General features: G+C 47.7%; 1 protein-coding gene across 1 annotated transcript in view; it reads right to left on the bottom strand.

Moving 5' to 3' along the window:
• The window catches only part of LOC147123982 (G protein-coupled receptor kinase 5-like), a 160,841-nt gene that overhangs the window by 45,683 nt on the left and 91,131 nt on the right, over window positions 1–24,027 (bottom strand). Inside the window, exons 3-5 of the mRNA XM_086002705.1 lie at window positions 13,681–13,793; window positions 5,544–5,621; window positions 4,168–4,268 (exon numbers count right to left, since the gene is read on the bottom strand). Of these exons, the coding sequence (XP_085858831.1) occupies window positions 4,168–4,268; window positions 5,544–5,621; window positions 13,681–13,793 (292 nt within the window). The remainder of the gene's footprint in view (window positions 1–4,167; window positions 4,269–5,543; window positions 5,622–13,680; window positions 13,794–24,027) is intronic.

Raw genomic sequence — 24,027 nt, 5'->3', positions numbered from 1 at the left:
CATTCCTGCCATCCCAGGTATCAGCCTGGTGAATCTTCGCTGCACTCCCTCCATGGCAAGAACGTCCTTCCTCAGGTAAGGTGACCAAAACTGCACACAATACTCAAGGTGCGGTCTCACCAAGTCCCTGTACAACTGCAGCAAGACATCCTTGTTCCTGTACTCGAATCCTCTCGCTACGAAGGCCAACATACCATTTGCCTTCTTAACCGCCTGCTTATTTTTAAAAAGTGTATTGTGGAACCGCACTGCGATCCAGCTACATAAGAAGTGGGAGCAGGAGTAGGCCATACGGCCCCTCGGGCCTGCTCCGCCATTCAATAGGATCATGGCTGATCCGAACCTAGACTCACGTCCACTTCCCTGCCCGCTCTTTGTAACCCCTAATTCCCTTATCAGCTAGGAAACTGTCTATCTCCGTTTTAAATTTATTTAATGTCGCAGCTTCCACAGCTCTCTGGGGTAGCAAATTCCATAGATTTACTACCCTCTGAGTGAAGAAGTTTCTCCTCATCTCAGTTTTGAAAGGACAGCCCCTTATTCTAAGATTATGCCCCCTAGTTCTAGTCTCACCCATCAGTGGAAACATCCTCACTGCATCCACCCGATCAAGCCCCCTCACAATCTTATATGTTTCGATAAGATCGCCTCTCATTCTTCTGAATTCCAATGAGTAGAGGCCCAACCTACTCAACCTTTCCTCATAAGTCAACCCCCCCATCTCCGGAATCAACCGAGTGAACCTTCTCTGAACTGCTTCGAGAGCAAGTATATCTTTTCTTAAATATGGAAACCAAAACTGTACGCAGTATTCCAGGTGCTGCTCTTAAATGAGGTTTATTAACCTTACTCAGCAATGGGGGTGAACATCAAAAATCGGCTAACAATACAAAAGGAGTGGGAGGCCCAGAAATGCATTAAATGCGATCACATCCGCTGGGTCTGCAGAGGCTCCGCAGCTGGGCGAGGGGAGAAGGGAACCACAGTAAAAGATCTGTAAATACTGAATCGTGCTGCTGAAAAGCTAGGCCGGGGCAGCTGGGGTGGTTTCTGCTGCTGCCTCTCCTCCTCCTCCGACCCCTTCCTCCCTCCCCCGCCCCCCCGCGTTCCCTTTGGTGCACAGCTCAGATTCCACCTCCACCCACCGAAGGGCACGAGATTATCTCCATTCATTATGTTACCATTCGTGGCATACAGGATTACCTCTCCCACAAACCTACAGGTTATCACCCTCTCCACACTTACAGTACAGGATTATAACCCTCCCTCGCCCCTCACTGTACAGGATTATATCTCCCTCGCCCCTCACTGTACAGGATTATATCTCACTCCCCCCTCACTTTACAGGATTATAACACTCCCTCGCCCCTCACTGTACAGGATTATAACCCTCCCTCGCCCCTCACTGTACAGGATTATATCTCCCTCGCCCCTCACTGTACAGGATTATATCTCACTCCCCCCTCACTTTACAGGATTATAACACTCCCTCGCCCCTCACTGTACAGGATTATAACCCTCCCTCGCCCCTCACTGTACAGGATTATAACCCTCCCTCGCCCCTCACTGTACAGGATTATATCTCCCTCGCCCCTCACTGTACAGGATTATATCTCCCTCGCCCCCTCACTGTGCAGGATTATATCTCCCTCGCCCCCTCACTGTACAGGATTATATCTCCCTCGCCCCCTCACTGTACAGGATTATATCTCCCTCGCCCCCTCACTGTACAGGATTATATCTCCCTCGCCCCTCACTGTACAGGATTATATCTCCCTCGCCCCTCACTGTACAGGATTGTATCTCCCTCGCCCCTCACTGTACAGGATTATATCTCCCTCGCCCCTCACTGTACAGGATTATATCTCCCTCGCCCGTCACTGTACAGGATTATATCTCCCTCACCCCTCACTGTACAGGATTATATCTCCCTCGCCCCCTCACTGTACAGGATTATATCTCCCTCGCCCCTCACTGTACAGGATTGTATCTCCCTCGCCCCTCACTGTACAGGATTATATCTCCCTCGCCCCTCACTGTACAGGATTATATCTCCCTCGCCCCTCACTGTGCAGGATTATATCTCCCTCGCCCCTCACTATACAGGATTATATCTCCCTCGCCCCTCACTGTACAGGATTATATCTCCCTCGCCCCTCACTGTACAGGATTATATCTCCCTCACCCCTCACTATACAGGATTATATCTCCCTCGCCCCTCACTGTACAGGATTATATCTCCCTTGCCCGTCACTGCACAGGATTATATCTCCCTCGCCCCCTCACTGTACAGGATTATATCTCCCTTGCCCGTCACTGCACAGGATTATATCTCCCTCGCCCCTCACTGTACAGGATTATATCTCCCTCGCCCCCTCACTGTACAGGATTATATCTCCCTTGCCCGTCACTGCACAGGATTATATCTCCCTCGCCCCTCACTGTACAGGATTATATCTCCCTCGCCCCTCACTGTACAGGATTATATCTCCCTCGCCCCTCACTGTACAGGATTATATCTCCCTCGCCCCTCACTGTACAGGATTATATCTCCCTCGCCCCTCACTGTACAGGATTATATCTCCCTCGCCCCTCACTGTACAGGATTATATCTCCCTCGCCCCTCACTGTACAGGATTGTATCTCCCTCGCCCCTCACTGTACAGGATTGTATCTCCCTCGCCCCTCACTGTGCAGGATTATATCTCCCTCACCCCTCACTGTACAGGATTATATCTCCCTCGCCCCTCACTGTACAGGATTATATCTCCCTCGCCCCTCACTGTACAGGATTATATCTCCCTCGCCCCCTCACTGTACAGGATTATATCTCCCTTGCCTGTCACTGCACAGGATTATATCTCCCTCGTCCTTTAGCACAGCTTTACCAGCTTTCTTATCTGCCTTAGTGCAGACGAACTCCTACCCTCCAGCTCTGTACAGCATTAACACCCTCCTCCCTCCCCTTCTGAAACGTACAGGCTTATTACACGCACCCTTCTCTCCAATTCCATGACGACATGTAAACACACAGAGATTCAAAACATTACAGAAACGGAAACTGCCAGATCTTGTTCTGCCCTCTGGCGCGAGCACCAAACATGCAGGAACAAGGTTTGAGAAAAACAAAGTTAAGTTCCCGACAGCACGGTCCCATCGGCACATTCTTTCCATCAGTCGCAATCACCCCGAGAGAAGGGTGGGGGGATGGGGCAATTGGGACTATACGCTGGAGTTTAGAAGAATGAGAGGCGATCTCATTGAAACACATAAGATTCTGAGGGGGATTGACAGGGTAGATGCTGAGAGGTTGTTTCCCCTGGCTGGAGGGTCTAGAACTAGGGGGGCATAATCTCAGGATAAGGGGTCGGCCATTTAAGACTGAGATGAGGAGAAGTTTCTTCACTCAGAGGGTTGTGAATCTCTGGAATTCTCTACCCCAGAGGGCTGTGGAGGCTAAATCGCTGAGTATATTCAAGGCTGAGATTGATAGATTTTTGGTCTCTAGGGGAATCAAGGGATATGGAGATGTACTTTTGAGTCTTGCTCTGTCGCCATCCTCCACCACTCTTCTGATCATGGAATCTTACAGCATAGAGGGAGGCCACTCAGCCCATCGCACCCTGTGCTGGCTCTTTGAAAGAGCTGTCCCACTCCGCCACCCACTGTTCTTTCCACATAACCCTGCAGTTTTCTCCAATTGCCTTTTGAAAGTTACTGTTGAATCTGCTTCCACCACCCTTTCAGGCAGCGCATTCCAGATAAACAAAAAAATCTAATTTCCCCCTCTGGTTCTTTGTTGATCAGACCTGTAAAGAATCTCCTCTTGCCTTCCTTTTTCAGTTTGAGCAAAGGGCCAGCACTAAATGCTTTAACTGGTCTTTCCTCTGCAGCAGCTGTTTGGCCTGCTGTGCACATCCAGCATTTCCAACGCAGATTTCTTTTTTTTTTAATGTCTTCTTCTAACGTACTAAAACGTCCTTCCATTCCTGGTTCTGCGTCCCTCCCATTTCCTTCTTGCAAAGCGGCAAACGTTTCTGGGGCGCGAGGCTCACTCTACGAATGTGTGTCGCTGTTGCAATGGCTGCCATTCGTTATATACACACAAAAATTTCCAATCATTTACTCAAATGCAGTGCAATGCAAGTAGAGAGAACCACGACTTACTTGGTGCACTCTGTAAAGAGTTCCTTGCAAGGACTCTGCTCCAGTTTCTCCTTACACTGCTTCACCGTGTCCACAGGCACTTCAGGTAAATGGGCCGCAGACTGCAAATACACACCAGCATTACACGGATAATTGCTCAACAACAACTTGCCTCTCTACACAATGCCTTTAACAGAACAAAACGTCTCGAGGCGTTTCACAGGAGCGGCAAACAAAATTTGACACCGAGCCACATAAGGAGATATTAGGACAGGCGACAAAACAGAGATAGGTGTTTTTAAAAAATTCATTCATGGGATGTGGGCGTCGCTGGCAAGGTCAGCATTTATTGCCCCTCCCTAATTGCCCTCGAGAAGGTGGTGGTGAGCCACCTTCTTGAACCACTGCAGTCTGTGTGGTGAAGGTGCTCCCACAGTGCTGTTGGGGAGGGAGTGCCAGGATTTTGACCCAGTGACGATGAAGGATCGGCGATATACTTCCAAGTCAGGATGGTGTGTGACTTGGAGGGGAACTTGGAGGTGGTGGTGTTCCCATGCGCCTGCTGCCCTTGTCCTTCTAGGTGGAAGAGGTTGCAGGTTTGGGAGGTGCTGCTGAAGGAGCCTTGGCGAGTTGCTGCAGTGTATCTTGTCGATGGTACACACTGCAGCCACGGTACGCCGGTGGTGGAGGGAGTGAATGTTTAGGGTGGTGGATGGGGTGCCAATCAAGCGGGCTGCTTTGTCCTGGATGGTGTCGAGCTTGTTGAGTGTTGTTGGAGCTGCACTCATCCAGGCAAGTGGAGAGTATTCCATCACACTCCTGACTTGTGCCTTGTAGATGGTGGAAAGGCTTTGGGGAGTCAGGAGGTGAGACACTCGCCGTAGAATACCCAGCCTCTGATCTGCTCTTGTTGCCACAGTATTTATGTCAATGGTGACCCCAAGGAGGTTGATGGTGGGGGATTTGGCGATTGTAATGCCGTTGAATGTCATGGGGCAGTGGCAGTGGACCTTCTGAAGCAGAGGCGAGGGTGTTACCCACTGAGCCACAGCCGACCGGCGTTTAACAAGCGCGGTTTGCATAAAGCCTGTCCACTCGAGCAAGTAACAGGAGTTTAACGCACTCCTGCGACCATACCCTGTCATATACTCAACACCGCCTGGAGGGGGGGGGGGGGGGGGGGAAGTAGAGACGGGGGAAGAGGAAACAGGAAGAGGGGGAAAACTGCAGGAAAAGGAGGAGAGAAAACAATTAATCGCATTTCGGATGCATTTTTAAATCTTGAAAGTGAGAATGAGAAGATTTCACAAACGGGATTTCCCCCACAATTGCGCGTCAAAAAGTCATGAGTTAATTCACCAAAGCACAGATTGTGGCCAAGCTACAGAAGAACATACCCCATTGTTGAAATAGGTTTCTAAAAGCTGCAGTCCGCAATCCCGCCTCTTCTCATCTGGAGCCACTTCATAATCTGCCTGAAAACAAATCAGACCAATGTCAGTAATATGATGGAGCCAAGGTAAGAAGTGGAACAGTCTGATGTACCTATATTGGCTTCTTCAAATCTGACCAGAGAGGAGAATTCTAAAGGCACCCTTTCTGGGATCAGATACTGCACGAGAAGCCAATTTTCTAGTCTTGTTTTGTTACTTCTACTGTGTTTTCCCCCTTTTGTTTCTCCTCGTGTTCAAATCGCTCCATGGACTCGCTTCCCTCCCTATCTCTGAAACCTCATTCGGCCCCACAACTCTCCCAAGATCTCTGCACTCCTCGAATTCTGGCCGATTGCGCGTACCCTACCACCACTGGCGGCCGTGCCATCAGCCATCTAGGCCCTAAGCTCTGGAATTCCCTCCCCAAACCTCTCTTGTCTCTCTCTCCTCCTTTATGACTCTGCTTAAAACCTACCTCTTTGACCAAGCTTTGGTCACCTGTCCTAATATCCCCTTCTTTGGCTCGGTGTCAATTTTTGAATGTTGACGCTCTTAGGAAGGGAGTCCTCAGATTCAAGGCCTCATTTTTTTTCTTCCTCCGAGCTCCTGAACCTCATCATGGTTGATCATCGACCTCAACTCCACCTTCCCGCCCGATCTCCATACCCCTTGATTCCCCTAGAGTCCAAAAATCTATCCATCTCAGCCTTGAATATACTCAAAGACTCAGCATTCACAGCCCTCTGGGGCAGAGAATTCCAAAAATTCACAACCCTCAGCGAAGAAATTCCTCCTCATCTCGGTCTTAAATGTTCTACCCCTTATCCTGAGACTATGTCCCCTAGTTCTAGACACTCTAGCCAGGGGAAACAACCTCTCAGCATCTACCCAGTCAATCCCCCTCAGAATCTTGTATGTTTCAATGAGATCACCTCTCATTCTTCTAAACTCCAGAGAGTATAGGCCCATTCTTGCTGCAGTTGTACAGGGCCTTGGTGAGACCACACCTTGAGTATTGTGTGCAGTTTTGGTCACCTTATCTGAGGAGGGATGTTCTTGCCATGGAGGGAGTGCAGCGAACATTCACCAGACTGATACCTGGGGTGGCAGGAATGACGTATGAGGAGAGATTGGGTCGATTGGGCTTATATTCACTGGAGTTTAGAAGAATGAGAGGGGATCTCATTGAATCTTATAAAATTCTAACAGGACTAGACAGACTAGATGCAGGAAGGATGTTCCCGATGGTGGGGGAGTCCAGAACCAGAGGTCACAGTCTAAGGATAAGGGGTAAGCCATTTAGGACTGAGATGAGGAGGAATTTCTTCACCCAGAGTGGTGAACCTGTGGAATTCTCTACGACACAGGGCAGTTGAGGCCAATTCATTAAATATATTCAAGAAGGAGTTAGATATATTTCTTGAGGCTAAAGGGATCAAGGGATATGGGGAGAAAGCAGGGACAGGGTACTGAATTTGGATGATCAGCCATGATCTCATTAAATGGCAGAGCGGGCTCGAGGGGCCGAATGGCCTACTCCTGCTCCTATCTTCTATGTTTCTATTCTACACAATCTCTCATCATAGCACAGCCCTCTCATCCCAGGAATCAATCCAGTGAACCTTCGTTGCACCGCCTCCAGGGCAAGTACATCCTTCCTTAGATAAGGAGACCAAAACTGAGCACAGTACTCCAGGTGTCAGTCCCTCATACGAGACGGTTAACTAAGGTTGAAGCCCATGGAATTGAAGGCAAAATATTGACCTGGTTCGGAAATTGGCTGAGCGGCAGGAGACAGAGAGCAGGGATAATGGGCAGGTACTCCAATTGATTAATGGTGTCCTGCAGGGATCTGTGTTGGGGCCTCAATTACTCACCGTATTTATTAACGATTTAGATAATGGGATAGGAAACCACATATCCAAATTTGCCGATAACACAAAGATAGGCGGCATTGTAGATGAAAGCATAAAATTACAGAGAGTTATTGATAGATTAAGTGAAGGGGCAAAACTGTGGCAAATGGATTTCAATGTAGGCAAATGTGAGGTCATCCACTTTGGACCTAAAAAGGATTGAACAGGATACTATCTAAATGGTGAAAAGCTAAAAACAATGGATGTCCAAAGAGACTTGGGGGTCCAGGTACATAGATCATTAAAATGTCATGAAATAATCAAAAAGGCTAATGGGATGCTGGCCTTTATATCGAGAGGACTAGAATACAAGGGGGTAGAAGTTTTGCCGCAGCTACACAAAACCCTGGTTAGACCACACCCGGAGTACTGTGTGCAGTTCTGGGCAGCACACCTTAGCAGCCAATAGCCACTGTAGCATAGTGGTTATGTTACTGGGCTAGTAATCCAGAGGCTTGGTCTAATGATCCAGAGACGCGAGTTCAAATCCCACCATGGCAACAGGGGAATTTAAATTCAGTTAATTAAATAAATCTGGAATAAAAAGCTAGTATCAGTAATGAAACTATCGGATTGTCGTAAAAAACCTGTCTGGTTCACTAATGTCCTTTAGGGAAGGAAATCTGCCGCCCTTACCCGGTCTGGCCTATATGTGACTCCAGACCCACAGCAATGAGGTTGACTCTTAACTGCCCTCTGAAATGGCCCAGCGAGCCACAGTAGTAACAAGCTGCTATGAGAAGCAATAATAAAACTGGACGGATTGACCTAGGACTCCCTTCCTAACAGCGGTTCAAGGCGGCTCACCACCACCTTCTCAAAGGCAATTTAGGGATAGGCAATAAATGCTGGCCACGTCCCAACAACGAATAAAAAAAAAATCCAAATTCTTGATCAGTACATTTCCGGCCCAACGAGGGAGGAGGCATTGTTGGATCTGGTTCTGGGGAATGAGGCAGAACAAGTATCAATAGGGGAACTTTTAGGGAACAGTGATCACAGTATCATAAGGTTTAGATTAGCTATGGACAGGAAGCAATCTAGAAGTAAATTGGAGGGAAGGGAAATTTCAGTGGGTTGAGAATGGATCTGACCCGGGTAAACTGGAATCAAATATTGGCAGGCAAAACTGTCATCGAACAATGGGCGGCCTTTAAAGAGGAGATGGTTCGGGTACAGTCGTGGTACATTCCCACGAGGCGGAAAGGTAGGGCAACCAAAGCCAGAGCTCCCTGGATGATGAAAGAGATAGAGAGTAACATGAAGCAGAAAAAGGGGGTGTATGACAGATGTCAGGCTGAATATAGACAGTTCAGAGGGGAAGTGAAAAAGGAAATAAGAGGGGCAAAGAGAGAGAGTATGAGAATAGATTGGCAGCTAACATAAAAGGGAATCCAAAAGTCTTCTATAGGCATATAAATAGTAAACGGGTAGTAAGAGGAGGGGTGGGGCCGATTAGAGACCTACGCATGGAGGCAGAGGGCATGGCGGAGGTACTAAATGAGTACTTTGTATCTGTCTTAACCAAGGAAGATGCTGCCAAAGCCATAGTGAAAGAGGAGATAGTTGAGATACTGGATGGGATAAAAATTGATACGGAGGAGGTTCTCGAAAGGCTGGCACAGTAAGCTCCCACAAACAGCAGTGAGATATATGACCAGATACAGGAAACTTTGTGATATCCGGCACCGACGGGACCGAGCTGTTGCCGATCTATCAAAACTGCCAGACATACAAAGTTAATGTTGAAGCATACGGAGGTTTTCATCTCCGTATCTGACAACAAACACTGTTGCTTAGCAACAGCTTCTAAAGAGTCGGCTGCAGCTGCAAGCGTCTCTAGCTGAAGCTGTTGCTATAGCTACAGGCCTTGCAGTGGCTGACTGGGAAAAAAAAAGAACGAGAACTAAAAAAACTTATAGAAAACGGCTCCTGATTTTTGCCGTTAGATCGAGTATTCCGGACATACAACCTCCGGATAAACCAAAGTTTCCTGTAATCTGTTTTTTAGGTGTTAGTTGAGGGATAATATTGAACAATTCCTATGTTACAACAGTGACTACACTTCAAAAGTACTTCATTGGCTGTAAAGTGCTTTGGCACGTCCTGGGGTTGTGAAAGGCAGCTATAGAAATTAATTTATTTCATTTCAAGCCCTCTATGAATTTGGGAAGGGGAGAAAATGAGCAGGGGGGGTGGGGGGAAGATGAAGTGAATCCAGTTTCCAAACATGAATGTACCGGTTTGTTTCCGAATTATAATGACCCAGCTACTAGAATACAGCTGTGGGTTGACCCACCTGTGAATTTTTCCTACAGGTTAATATAGAAGATAGGAGCAGGAGTAGGCCATTCGGCCCCTCGAGCCTGCTCCGCCATTCAATGAGATCATGGCTGATCATCCAAATTCAGTACCCTGTCCCTGCCTTCTCCCCATATCCCTTGATCCCTTTAGCCTTAAGAAATATATCCAACTCCTTCTTGAATATATTTAATGAATTGGCCTCTACTGCCTTCTGTGGTAGAGAATTCCACAGGTTCACCACTCTCTGGGTGAAGAAATTCCTCCTCATCTCTGTCCTAAATGGCTTACCCCTTATCTTTAGACTGTGACCCCTGGTTCTGGACTCCCCCGCCATCGGGAACATCCTTCCTGCATCTAGTCTGTCCAGTCCTGTTAGAATTTTATAAGTTTCAATGAGGTTGACACACATCCAGAATCTCCCATCACACCAACGTACTGCACGTCACTAGGGAGCCCTTTATCTGTTCCAGGGAGTGACTGGATTAGGTCTACATCAAAGGCTGTCCTCAGATTCAATTCTGGCCTCTTGCCCATCCCCCTGATTTTAAATCGCTCCCACCATTGGCGGCCGTGCCTTCGGCCGCCTCAGCCCCAAGCTCTGGAATTCCCTCCCTAAACCTCTCCGCCTCTCTCTCGCCTCCTTTAAGACGCTCCTTGAAACCTCCCTCTTTGACCAAACTTTTGGTCACCTGTCCGAAGATCTCCTTGGGTGGCTTGTTGTCAAATTTTGTTTGATAACTGCTCCCGCGAAGTGCCTTGGGACGTTAAATGCGCGACATAAATACAACTTGCTGTTGTTGATCCGACCAGATAGAAGGCATTTCTTTCCATAGAAAGCCACTTGGGACTGATGAGATGATAGCATTTGCCATAAGTAGCTGGGCAAAGTGCCACCGTCTTCCCGTCAGATGCATCAACAGCCTTAAGTCAGCACCATGTGAATTAACAAAACACCAGCTCGTCAAGCTCATTCCCACCGACCACAGACCACAGACCACAGATTCTGCCCAAATTCCGTTCCAACTTCCGCAAAAAGTTTGAGAAATTTTTCACTGCACCCGAATCCTTCCCAGCCACCCCACGTCATAAAATTAGTTAATTTGTACGCAGCGGTTCAGTGGGCAGCACGCTCGCCTCCCGAGTCAGAAGGTCGTGGGTTCAAGTCCCAAAAATCCAGGCTGACACTCCTAGTACAGTGCTGAGGGAGTGCTGCACTGTCGGAGGTGCGGTCTCTTGGATGAGACGTTAAACCGAGACTGCTCTCTAAGGTGAACGTAAAAGATCCCACGGCCACTATTTCAAATAAGAGCCGCGCAGTTCTCTCCGGTGTCCTGACCGATATTTATCCCTGAACCAACATAACAAAAACAGATTATCTGGTCATTATCACATGGGAGCTTGCTGTGCGCAAATTGGTTGCCGCCTAGCCCACATTACAACAGTGACTACACTCCAAAAGTACTTCATTGACTGTAAAACGCTTTGAGACGTCCTGTGGTCGTGAAAGGCGCTTTAGAAATGCAAGTCTTTCTTTCTTACCCTTACGACACTCATTTACATCCCTAACCAAATGTTTTATCAGCAAGTACTTTGTTTCCCCCTCCACACAAATGGTAGTGGAAATCTAGATCGTGCTCCCGCAAGAGGCTGTGGACGCTGGGGGGGGGGGGGGGGGGGGGGGGGGGGCGCGGTCAACTGAAATTTTCAAGAGCGATAGATCTGTATTCCGTAAGACTATCATGAAGCTAAGACAGGTAAATGGAAGGCGAGGTACTGATCAGCCGTGATCTTATTGAATAGCGGAAAAGGCTCGAGTGGCCGAATGGCCTCCTCCTAGCTCCTATGTTCCAGATGCAAGGAGGCACAGGATTAATGGCTTTAGTTTGGAGTCTATACAGCCTGGTTACTGGAACTTCAATAAAACATACGGTCAGCTGTATAAAACATTTAATTCCAGGTTTACTTCAACTGTGACTAGCAATACAATTAAACCTTTCACCTAAACTTGAGTTCCTTTTCCCCCTAAACATGCTTCTTTGAACACAACAACATAAGAAATAGGATCAGGAGTGGGTCATATGGCCCCTCGAGCCTGCTCCGCCATTCAATAAGATCATGGCTGAATTCAACCTCAACTCCACTTTCCCGCCCATTCCCCATATCCCTTGATTCCCCGAGAGTCCAAACATTATCTATCGGAGTCTTGAACATACTCAACAATTCAGCACCCACAGCCCTTTGGGGTAGAGAATTCCAAAGATTCACAACTCTGAGTGAAGAAATTCCTCCTCATCTTAGTCTTAAATGGCCAACCCCTTATCCTGAGACTGTGACCCCTAGTTCTGGACTCTCCAGCCAGGGGGAAACAACCTCTCAGCATCTACCCAGTCAACCCCCCTCAGAATCTTACGTGTTTCAATGAGATCACCTCTCATTCTTCTAAACTCGAGAGTATAGGCCCATTCTACTCAACCTCTCCTCATTGGGCAACCCTCTCATCCCAGGAATCAATCTAGTGAACCTTCGTTCCACCGGAATTGAAGGTAAGTATATCCTTCCTCAGATAAGAGGAGACCAAAACTGTGCGCAGTACTCCAGGTGCGGTCTCACCAAAGCCCTGGGTTATGATTGGTTTTGGTGTGTGTAGTGTATGTACCTTTAAGGGGAGAACTTCTTTTTACAGCTCCTGTATACTGTAGTACCGGCAGGGACCACACCTGTATATAAACCCTGAGTAGGGATCTGTACAGTTAGTTTTAGAGTAACTCTCATCCAATAAACACCTGTTGATTATTCCCTGCAGTCTCTTGTCTCATTATTGGAGGAAATACAACATCAAGCTACACGGATCTAACAGTGTGTTAACTAGATCCTTACTGAAAAATCTTTAACATAACCGGGCTAGTAGGATCAGAAAACACAAATTTAATTTAGTGATAAGTAAATTTAAGGCATCTTCTTTACTTAAGAGGATACTAAATGTTCATCAATATTACCCCGGATGGCAGATTATTTCAAAGACACTGGGGACATTTTCAAGAGATATATGGATGAGAATGGCCATCTTCACCCCTGCTCTCCACCCCTGGGGTTTTCCTCGTGTCAATTCTGGGTCTGTCTGTAGACTAATTGATAAATTGCTATGATTAGTCAACAACTCCATTATCATTGTATCATGCGACTATCACATCTTACAGGACGCTGGTGAGACTGCACCTGGAGTACTGCGCACAGTTTTGGTCTCCATATTTAAAGGATATATTTGCATTGGAGGCAGTTCAGAGAAGGTTCACTAGGTTGATTCCTGGGATGAAGGGGTTGACGTATGAGGAAAGGTTGAGCAGGTTGGGCCTATACTCATTGGAGTTTAGAAGAATGAGAGGTGAGCTTATTGAAACATAAAAGATTCTGAGGGGGGATTGACAGGGTGGATGATGAGAGGATGTTTCCCCTAGTGGGGGTATCTAGAACTAGGGGGCATAGTTTCAGAATAAGGGGTCGCCCATTTAAGACGGAGATGAGGAGGAATTTCTTCTCTCAGAGGGTCGTGAATCTTTGGAATTCTCTACCCCGGAGAGCTGTGGAGGCTGAGTCATTGAATAAATTCAAGGCGGAGATAGACCGATATTTGAACTACAGGGGAGTCAAGGGGTATGGGGAGAGAGTGGGAAAGTGGCATTGAGGCCAAGATTGGATCAGCCATGATCTTATTGAATGGCGGAGCTCGAGGGGCCGACTGACCTACTCCTGCTCCTGTTTCTTATGTTCCAATGTTCTACCAGGATGGCTAGAAGGCACATTAGATGGGACCTTGGTCGTTTTTTTTTCCATCTAACGATTCCTTCGTGGGCGTAAAAATGCCGGTTAAAGTAAAAGCTTACCACCGAGTCCAGGAATTCAATACATCTCTTCAGTTCTAACCGAGTCTCACAGAACTGCCTGAAAAGGTGCCTTCCTATCGGTTGCTTGTCGCAGAGGTTGTTGTAATCCCTTTCTGAAAACAAAAACATTATTCAACAACATTATTCAGCTCCAGAGCACGCGGTACCAGAAGCAGGAGCTCACATCTTACAAATCTTAAGTGCTCAACAATTCCCCCCGCCCAATTTTTTTTTTTTTGGGTGTGCGGCTCATTCACAGTTTCACGCACGTGCAAAATTTAATGTGGGGAAAAGCCGGTCCTGGGCTGCGCGGGACCGGCAGAGAGCTACGCGGCCTTGGGAAGAATGCTGATGGATAATGGTTATCCATAAAATGTATTTTGGCAAGTAACATTCGCACCACACAAGTGCCAGGCAATGACCATCTCCAACAAGCGAGACTCTAACCATCTCCCCTTGACATTCAATGGCTTTACCATCGCTGAATCCCCCACTATCAACATCCTGGGGGTTACCATTGATCAGAAACTGAACTGGACCAGCCATATAAATACTGTGGCTACAAGAGCAGGCCAGAGGCTGGGAATTCTGCGGCGAGTGTCTCACCTCCTGACTCCCCAAAGCCTTTCCACCATCTACAAGGCACAAGTCAGGAGTGTGATGGAGGACTCTCCACTTGCCTGGATGAGTGCAGCTCCAACAACACTCGAAGCTCGACACCATTCAGGATAAAGCAGCCCGCTTGATTGGCACTCCATCCACCACCTTCAACATTCACTCCCTCCACCACCGGCGTACCGTGGCTGCAGTGTGTACCATCTACAAGATGCACTGCAGCAACTCGCCAAAGCTCCTTCAACAGCACCTTCCAAACCCACGACCTCTACCACTTAGAAGGACAAGGGCAGCAGACGCATGGGAACATCACCACCTACAAGTTCCCCTCCAAGCCACACACCATCCTGACTTGGATCTGTATCGCCGTTCCTTCACTGTCGCTGGGCCAAAATCCTGGAACTCCCTTCCTAACAGCATTGTGGGTGTACCTACACCATATGGACTGCAGCGGTTCAAGAAGGCGGCTCACCACCATCTTCTCAAGGGCAATTAGGGATGGGCAATAAATGCCGGCCTTGCCAGCCAGCAACGCCCACATCCCATCAATGAATAAAAAAAAAAATTTAAACTCCAGAGCAAGCTACTTGAAGATAAAATTCCATGGAATTAATGGCAAATTGGCCAGCCGGACTAGAAATTTCATATCTTCAGTCCTGCTCGATTGCTTGACCAATTCCCTTCTCCACTCACCCAGATCCTTTCAGAATTGCGAGTCACAGGAACCGCCCCCCCCCACTCTTATTGCACACAAGGAAAGAAAAGGGTATTCCAACTTAAAATGAAATCTGGAGAACTCTCGCCCTCAAAAAAAAAAAGCTGCTGAAAATTGAAAATTTCAAAACTGAAATCGGGCCAGGTTATTAAGGGTTACGGAACCAAGATAGGCAAATGGAGTTACGGCGCACACCAGCCGAGAGCTAATTGAATGGTGCAACAGGCTCGAGGGGCTGAATGGCCGATTCCTGTTCCGATGTGATGTTGAAGCAATGTAAAGTTAACCTTTCAGGTACGGCACTTCTTTCCAATGTTTTGCATTTCCCAGCACATACTTGTTAATTATTTAGAAATAACAACAGAAAATGCTGGAAAAACTCAGCAGGTCAGGCAACATCCGTGGAGAGAAATTTGAGTTGACGTTTCAGGTCGAACCCTTCTTCAAAACTGGAAAGAAAAGAAAATAGATCGAAGGCAGGGCTGCGATCGGACAAAAGAAGTGAAAGAAACAAAAGAGCTAGACGAGATGGTAATAGGCTGAGATTGGGTGTGAAGTGTACTGGCAGGGCAAGAGATAGCTGCCAGGTGGGAGAGAGAAACAAAAGGAAAGGGGGGGGGGGGGAAAGGAGTGGAAAAATTACAAGAAAAAATGTGTAATAGGGGCCGAGGTTATGATCTGAAATTGTTGAACTCGATATTGAGTCCAGAAGGCTGCAAAGTGCCTAATCGGAAGATGAGGTGCTGTTCCTCGAGTTTACGTTGAGCTTCCGTGGAACAATACAAGAGGCCAAGGACGGTGAGGTCCGAGTGGGAATGGAGCGGTGAGTTAAAGTGACAGGCGACGGAAGCTCGGGGTCACCCTTACAGGCTGAACGGAGGTGTTCCGCAAAGCAGTCACCCAATCTGCGTTTGTTCTCTGATTGTGGTGACGATGGCCATCTTCCTTCGCGTCGGTTATAACTCCAGGAGGGTTTTTCTTTTCATCCCCGTTGAGCTCAGTTTGGAGAGGACTACTTGGTGCTGTACTTGGACTAAATGAAGTCTTAAATGCCAAGAGCAGCTACTCTCTGCGGGCAGCCAGCTCTTGCATCCGTGTCTAGATCAAGGCTGTGGGGAGGTCCCAAGTGCTCTTCCCAGCCACACTGGATGCACTGTCGCCTTCAAGGAAACCTTCCAACAAAGCTTCTCGTGAAGAAATTGACAAACATGGGCTCTGTCAAAAGCCTGGGTCCCACACTCGGAGATGTTGCAACTTCTTCAGTATTTGTTAACCTCAGCCTTTGAACCCAAGCTCTACTGGAGTCCAAGACTGCACCAACTGCACTCTCCTATACAGCAGCCAAGGAAAAGGCTGTTGGAGAGCACTGGCTTGTTGTATCTCATTGTCCAACTCCAGGGAGCACAAAAATCTAGACTGACGCTCCAGCGCAGTACTGAGGGAATGCTGCATTGTCGGAGGAGCCGTCTTTTGGAAGAGACGTTAAACCGAGGCCCCGTCTACTCTCTCGGGTGGACGTAAAAGAGCTCATGGCATTATTTCGAAGAAGAGCAGGGGAGTTATCCCCGGTGTCCTGGGGCCAATATTTATCCCACAATCAACATCACTAAAACAGATTATCTGGTCATTATTACATTGCCGTTTGTGGGAGCTTGCTGTGCGCAATTTGCTGCCGCGTTTCCTACATTACAACAGCGACTACGCTTCAAAAAGTACTTCATTGGCGGTAAAGCGCTTTGGGACGTCTGGTGCTGGTGAAAGGCGCTATATAAATGCAAGTCTTTTGGATTTTTTTAATTTATAAGAGAAATGGAAACCTACCCCTCCTTTTTACAGTCAAATACCTCCTTCACATGTAATTCCATTATAAAGTTGTGTATCCTCCATTCAAACCTGTATACTCTTTTTTTCTACTCACTCAGAATGTGGGCACCGCCGGGAAGGCCACCCCTAATTGCCCCAAGATGGTGGTGGCGAGATGGACCTTCTTGAACCGCTGGTAGAGGTTTCACTATAACTGAGGGGCTTGCTAGGCCACTTCAGAGGGCGATTGAGAGTCAACCACGTTGGTGTGGGACTGGAGTCACATAGAGGCCCAGACCGGGTAAGGACGGTCACTGAAAGGACATCAGTGAACCAGTTGCGCTTTTATGACAACCAATCAGACAGCTTCATGGTCACTTTTACTGATTCCAGATTTTTTTTAATATAAAAGTCTGCCATGTTGCGATTCGAACTCTTGCTCTCTGGATTATTAGGCCATGCCTCTGGACTGTAGTGCAGGCACATAACCACTACACGACTGTACCACATCCGAGCCCAGTTCTAGTCTCTTCACATGTTGAGAGGTATTTAGGGCCAAGAAAAGTCTGAGGGGAGGGCCACCGGATCAGTACCTTGTTTAGAAGCCCTTAACTCAGAGGATAAGGCTCAGGGAACCATACAGCACAGGAGGGGTCCATTCGGCCCATCGTGCCTGTGCCGGCTCTTTGAAAGAGCTCTCCAATTAGACCCACTACCCCCTGCTCTTTCCCCCAATAGCCCTGCCATTTTTTTCTCCCCTTCAAGTATTTATCCAATTCCCTTTTGAAAGTTACTATCAAATGCTTCCACCGCCCTTTCAGGCAGCGCGTTCCAGATCACAACAACTCGCTGCGGGTGGGGGGCGGAATAATTCTCATCGCCCCCCTCTGTTCTTTTGCCAATTATCTGCAATCTGTCTCCTCTCCTTATCGAACCTTCTGCCGGTGGAAACAGCTTCTCCCCATCCACTCTCTCAAACCCCTTGATCATCATTATTTTCTCCTCCAAACATTGGGTTGCTCAATGCCATAAAGTTTTACTGCGCACTCAATGAAAAGGTTTGTTTGACATCCTTAATGAACAGCCCAAGTACAGGCCCTGTAAAACATACAAGCACCTGGCACAAGAGCCCACGTGTAAAATGTGGACAGTCCCAGTGAGCGGGGGGGGGGCCTCATTAATTTAACAAGTTATTTAAAGAACATTATTTGATTGGGGTGTGATCCTTAGCGCTACAAAAAGCTAGTTAAAGATTTATTGGGGGGGGGAGGGTTGGGTCACAGTCCATTAGCGACACCACGGAAGAATTCCTCCCCCGTTTCTTGCACGGTTGTAAACATGATCTAAAATAAAACATCTTTACTTCCTCGGCTTTCAATGCAAAGAGAGAAGTAGAAACACTTAAATCCCTTTTTAAAATAAGTGCCATCAGGAAAAAATGTTTCAAAGCTTGCTGGCAAAAGAGTCAATTTGTTAGAGATGCAAAAACCATCGAGGAAAGGAGGAGGAGGAGCGAGAGAGAGAGAGAGGCAGGCGAGAGAGAGAGAGAGGCAGGCGAGAGAGAGAGAGAGGCAGGCGAGAGAGAGGCAGGCGAGAGAGAGAGGCAGGCGAGAGAGAGAGAGAGGCAGGCGAGAGAGAGAGAGAGGCAGGCGAGAGAGAGAGAGAGGCAGGCGAGAGAGAGAGAGAGAGGCAGGCGAGAGAGAGAGAGAGAGGCAGGCGAGAGAGAGAGAGAGGCAGGCGAGAGAGAGAGGCAGGCGAGAGAGAAACGACAAAAACCCAAAACAAACCCGATTGCTATTTGGCCCTAAACAGACAATACACCATGGCTGAATACCTGACCATGGTAAAGGATAGCAAACTGAGAAAAACCTTGACAATGTACAGACTTAGTGAACATAGCCTGGCCATCGAAAAAGGCAGACACAGGCAGACCCGGCTGCCAAGAGAGGACAGGATATGCTCTCACTGCAGTCAGGGAGTGGTGGAGACAGAGATGCACTTCCTCACAACTTGCGGAAACTATCAGGACATGAGGGAGAATTTCTACCCAAAATTCACAAAAATATGCCCTGAATTCAAAAATTTGAATGACCTCCAAAAACTCCCATATCTATTGGGGGAACAGAGAAAATGTGTAACTATAGCGGCAAACTACGTTACAGCTTGCCACAAGCAGAGGGACAACCAGTGACACATTAAATCTAAGAAAAGATTATATGCATATTATATGTGCATATAGCTATGTATACATGGGTATACTTGTCTATATACACTGTATGTCTAGATCGGTGTTTATGTGGTCAATCATACATGTATTTCTGTGCTTTGGCAACATAAGATGTATCTTGTCATGCCAATAAAGCAATTTGAATTGAATTGAATTGAATGGCGAGAGAGAGAGAAAGGAGAGGGGGAAAGCCCTCTCAAAAAGCTAGTTGAAGATTTATTTGGGGGGGGGAGGGGAGGGGGAGGGTTGGGTCACAGTCCATTAGCGACACTGCAGAACCGGGTGCCTTTACTCTAGAAAAGCGTTGAATTCGGCGAGACTTGATTTAACATTACGAAGGGACTAGACTGTGTACGTGTGGGCAGATTATTTGAATTAGGTGTTGGGGAGAAACGAGTGGACGCGAGTACAAGGTACGTAAGGATAGAATTTGTCAGGAGGTTTTTCCCCCAGAGGATCACTGATCTTTGGAATAGATTACCGGCTCATGCAATGGATACAGATTCACTGGAAATGTTCAATAATGGGAGCTAGACAAGGTCGACTTCACTGCAGACACAGGGTAGCTGAGTTGTTGCAGAATAGACCTTGTGGTCATCATTACCTCCTGGAACTCGTTTTGATCGCCTGTCGGGGTCAGAGATTGGTTTTGACCAGCCATGATCTAACTGAATGGGATGGAGCAGGCTCGAGGGGCTGAATGGCCTACTCCTGTTCCGAATGTAGAGGGAACTTCCCCAGAATAATTCTTCCCTGAACTGGCCGAGGCGTCCAGTTTTTTAAAATCCATCTGCTTATTTTGCGCCTCTTGGGAAGTTACTTTGGCTTCTGGTGGCTGGAGAGTGTCGAGGGTTGGGACGGGATCACTTTGCTCAGTAGGAACATGGGGAAAAGGGACGGACTCTATCCCACCAGCTGATTTTTTTTCCTTCTAGCCGTCCCCTTTATCGTGTGTCCGTTTGCAGGCTATTTCACTCCGAGGAGATCTACAGCAAACACCAAAGGTCTGCACTGCCTGCCAACCTTTCACACCACTTAAAGCTCACTCAACACAGGCACACATACGAGAAACAGACAGCCAAGTGTCCCACCCCCCCACCCCCCAAAAAAAAGACATTTGCAACTTCTAATTGAGTCCAGGAGCAAAAACATCAGCCGCCACTTATTTTAACAAAAAACATCACAACAAAATTAAAGTACACAGTGAATCCATGGCAGCGCGCACCAACACCACAAAAACTCTAGCGTCTCCCACACAATCTCTACCACCACAAGCAAATAGTTAAATTGCAAAGCCCACTTACAGTTCACAGCCCACTTACAGTTCAAACAACTCAATGCCAAAGAATAACTTCCTCAGATAAATTTTAAAAACTGAAAAAAAATGTTTTTATTCGTCCATGAGAATTGGGCGTCGCTGGCCAGCATTTATTGCCCATCCCTAATTGCCCTTGAGAAGGTGGTGGTGAGCCGCCTTCTTGAACCACTGCAGCCCGTGTGGTGAAGGTACTCCCACAGTGCTGTTAGGGAGGGAGTTCCAGGTTTTTGACCCAGTGACGATGAAGGAGCGGCGATATATTTCCAAGTCAGGATGGTGTGTGACTTGGAGGGGAACTTGGAGGTGGTGGTGTTCCCATGCGCCTGCTGCCCTTTCCGTCTAGGTGGGAGAGGTCGCGGGTTTGGGGGGTGCTGTCGAAGAAACCTTGGCGAGTTGCTGCAGTGCATCTTGTAGATGGTACACACTGCAGCCACGGTATGCCAGTGGTGGGAGTGAATGTTTAAGGTGGTGGGTGGGGTGCCAATCAAACGGGCTGCTTTGTCCTGGATGGTGTCGAGCTTCTTGAGTGTTATTGCAGCTGCACTCATCCAGGCAAGTGGAGAGTATTCACACTCCTGACTTGTGCCTTGTAGATGGTGGAAAGGCTTTGGGGCGTCAGGAGGTGAGACACTCCCCGCAGAATACCCAGCCTCTGACCTGCTCTTGTTGCCACAGTATTTATGTGGCTGTCCAGTAAGTTTCTGGTCAATGGTGACCCCCCAGGATGTTGATGGTGGGAGATTCTGCGATGGTAATGCCGTTAAATATCAAGGGGCGGTGGTTAGACTCTCGCTTGTTGGAGATAGTCATTGCTTGGGACTTGTGTGGTGCGAATGTTACTTGCCACTTATCAGCCCAAGCCTGAATGTTGTCCAGGTCTTGCTGCATGCGGGCATGGACTACTTCATTATCTGAGGAGTTGCGAATGACACTGAACACTGCAGTCATCAGCGAACAGCCCCATTTCTGACCTTATATTGGAGGGAAGGTCATTGATGAAGCAGCTGAAGATAGTTGGGCCTAGGACACTGCAGTGATGCCCTGGGGCTGTGATGCTTGACCTCCAACCACCACAACCATCTTCATTTGTGCTCGGTATGACTCCAGCCAGTGGAGCATTTTCCCCAATTCCCATTGACTTCAGTTTTACAGGAAACTTTCTGGTATCCGGCACAGACGGGACCGACGTGGTGCCGGTTCATCAACAATTCCGGATAACCGAACGCTATAGTAAAAGATATGGAGCTCAGAGCTCCGTATAAAGCAACAACCCCTGTTGCGTAAACTTCAAAACAATCGGCACAAGTTGCAAGCGTCTCTGTAGCTTAGCAACAGCTTCAGCTACACCCTTGCACAGCAACAAATGGAGTAAAAAAAGGTAATAAAAGTTAACGGAACCGACTCCTGAATTTTGCCAGTGGATAGAGCGTTCCAGTTATTTAGGGGCCGGTTAATCGAAAGTTTCCTGTACTAGGATTCCTTGATGCCACACTTGGTCAAATGCTGCCTTGATGTCAAGCGCAGTCACTCTCACCTCACCTCTGGAATTCAGCTCCTTTGTCCATATTTGGACCAAGGCTGTAATGAGGTCGGGAGCCTAGTGGTCTTGGCAGAACCCAAACTGGGCATCAGTGAGCAGGTTATTGATGAGTAAGTGTCGCCTGATAGCACTGTCGATGACACCTTCCATCACTTTGCTGATGATTGAGAGTAGTTCTGGAGCACAAGGCTTCTGTACGACAGCCGGGATATTGTCGGGACCCACAGCCTTTGCTGTATCCAGCCGTTTCTTGATATCGCGTGCAGTGAATCGAATTGGCTGAAGACTGTCTTATGTGATGGTAGGGACCTCAGGAGGAGGCCGATATGGATCATCCACTCGGCCCTTCTGCGACAGGTAGACTGGCGAGGACGAGGTCAAGTAGGTTTTTCCCCTCGTGTCGCGTTCTCTCCTCACCTGGCACAGGCCCAGACTGGCAGCTATGTCCTTCAGGACTCGGCCAGCTCGGTCAGTAGTGGTGCTACCAAGGCACCCTTGGTGATGGACATTGAAGTCCCCCACCCAGAGTACATTCATGCAATTGTATGAAGAGAAAATTTGACAGGAAGGGGTGTGCAAGATAGCATTTTATTCTGTTTATACTTGAATGAGGTAGCCCTCAAACGCACACCACTCTGTTCCGTCAACATCTGGAATAGGTAGTGGGGGCAACAACCTCGGATTCATTAAAGATCCTATTACATGAGATGACTGGAGACCAATTTCTTCCTCCCCACCCCTTGGAAGGTTGGGCTAAGATATTGAACAGGCCGGGGCTCTTTATTCTAGAAAAGAGAAGACTGAGGGGTGACCTGATCGAGGTCTTTATTATGAAAGGTTTTGATAAGATAGGCGTAGAGAAAATGTTTCCACTTGTGGGGAAGACCAGAACTAGGGGCCATCAATATAAGATGGTCACTAATAAATCCAATAAGGAATGCAGGAGAAACTTCTTTACCCAGAGAGTGGTGTGAATGTGGAACTCGCTACCACAGGGAGTGGTTGAGGAGACTAGCATAGATGCATTTAAGGGGAAGCCAGATATGTTGATGGGGTTAGATGAAGTAGTGTGGGAGGAGGCTCATGTGGAGCATGAACTTATTGGGCCGAATGGCCTGTTCCTATGCTGTAACTACAATGTAATGTAACACTATGTAATCTGTAAATATCTCATTCGTTTTAAAATGCGTTCCTGGGATGTGGGCCATATCAGATTATACCGCTCGTCCCGATTGAGAAGGTGGTGAGCCTTCTGGAACCAATGCAGTCCTTGGGGTGACGGTGCTCCCACAATGGTGTTTAGGGAGTGGAATTTGACCCAGCGACGATGAAGGAACAGCAGTGTGTGTCCAAGTCAGGCTGGTGTGTGACTTGGAGGTGATGGTGTCCCTCTGACTGCTGTTCTTGTGCTTCTTGGTGGTAGAGATCACGAGGATGGATGTTGGCGAGATGCTGCAGCACATCCTATTAGCTCATCTGTACAGTAGGCATGGTGCGCCAGTGATGGGAAGGGGTGGATATTGACACTAGTGGCAGGGACATCAATCTAGTGAACAGCTCTGTCCTGTGATCCTCGTTCTCATCTGGAGGAGATTGCATTATGCATTATTCTCATTACTTTTCCTCAATGTATAACCATTTATGTACAAGTCTAAAAACTGGAAAAGCTACAACCAACTGATCAGATGGATGGATGTTCCTCATTCAAACTTTTGTTACTATTTGATTTGATTTCCCCCCCCACTCCAAGCACTGGGGAATCCATTACAGTATTGAGGAGGTCTGTCACCTTAGTCAAATCTCCTAGACACACCCAACTTTCCTAATGACCAACACCATCTGTGCAAGAGGCACTGCAACGAAGGTTCACTAGATTGATCCCTGGGAGGAGAGGGGTGTCCTATGAGGAGAGATTGTGTAGAATGGGCCGATACTCTCTGGAGTTTAGAAGAATGAGGAGGTGATCTCATTGAAACATACAAGATTCTGAAGGGGATTGACAGGGTAGATGCTGAGAGGTTGTTTCCCCCGGCTGGAGAGTCTAGAACGAGGGGGCATAGTCTCAGGATAAGAGGTCGGCCATTTAAGACTGAGATGAGGAGCAATTTCTTCACTGAGGGTTGTGAATC

The sequence above is a fragment of the Somniosus microcephalus genome, chromosome 1, assembly GCF_052327205.1.
Source record: "Somniosus microcephalus isolate GS21.2 chromosome 1, FLI_Smic_1.0, whole genome shotgun sequence".
NCBI classification, from domain to species: domain Eukaryota; kingdom Metazoa; phylum Chordata; class Chondrichthyes; order Squaliformes; family Somniosidae; genus Somniosus; species Somniosus microcephalus.
Note: the sequence above shows the minus strand (reverse complement) of the source record. Positions and strands in the feature narration are given on the sequence as shown.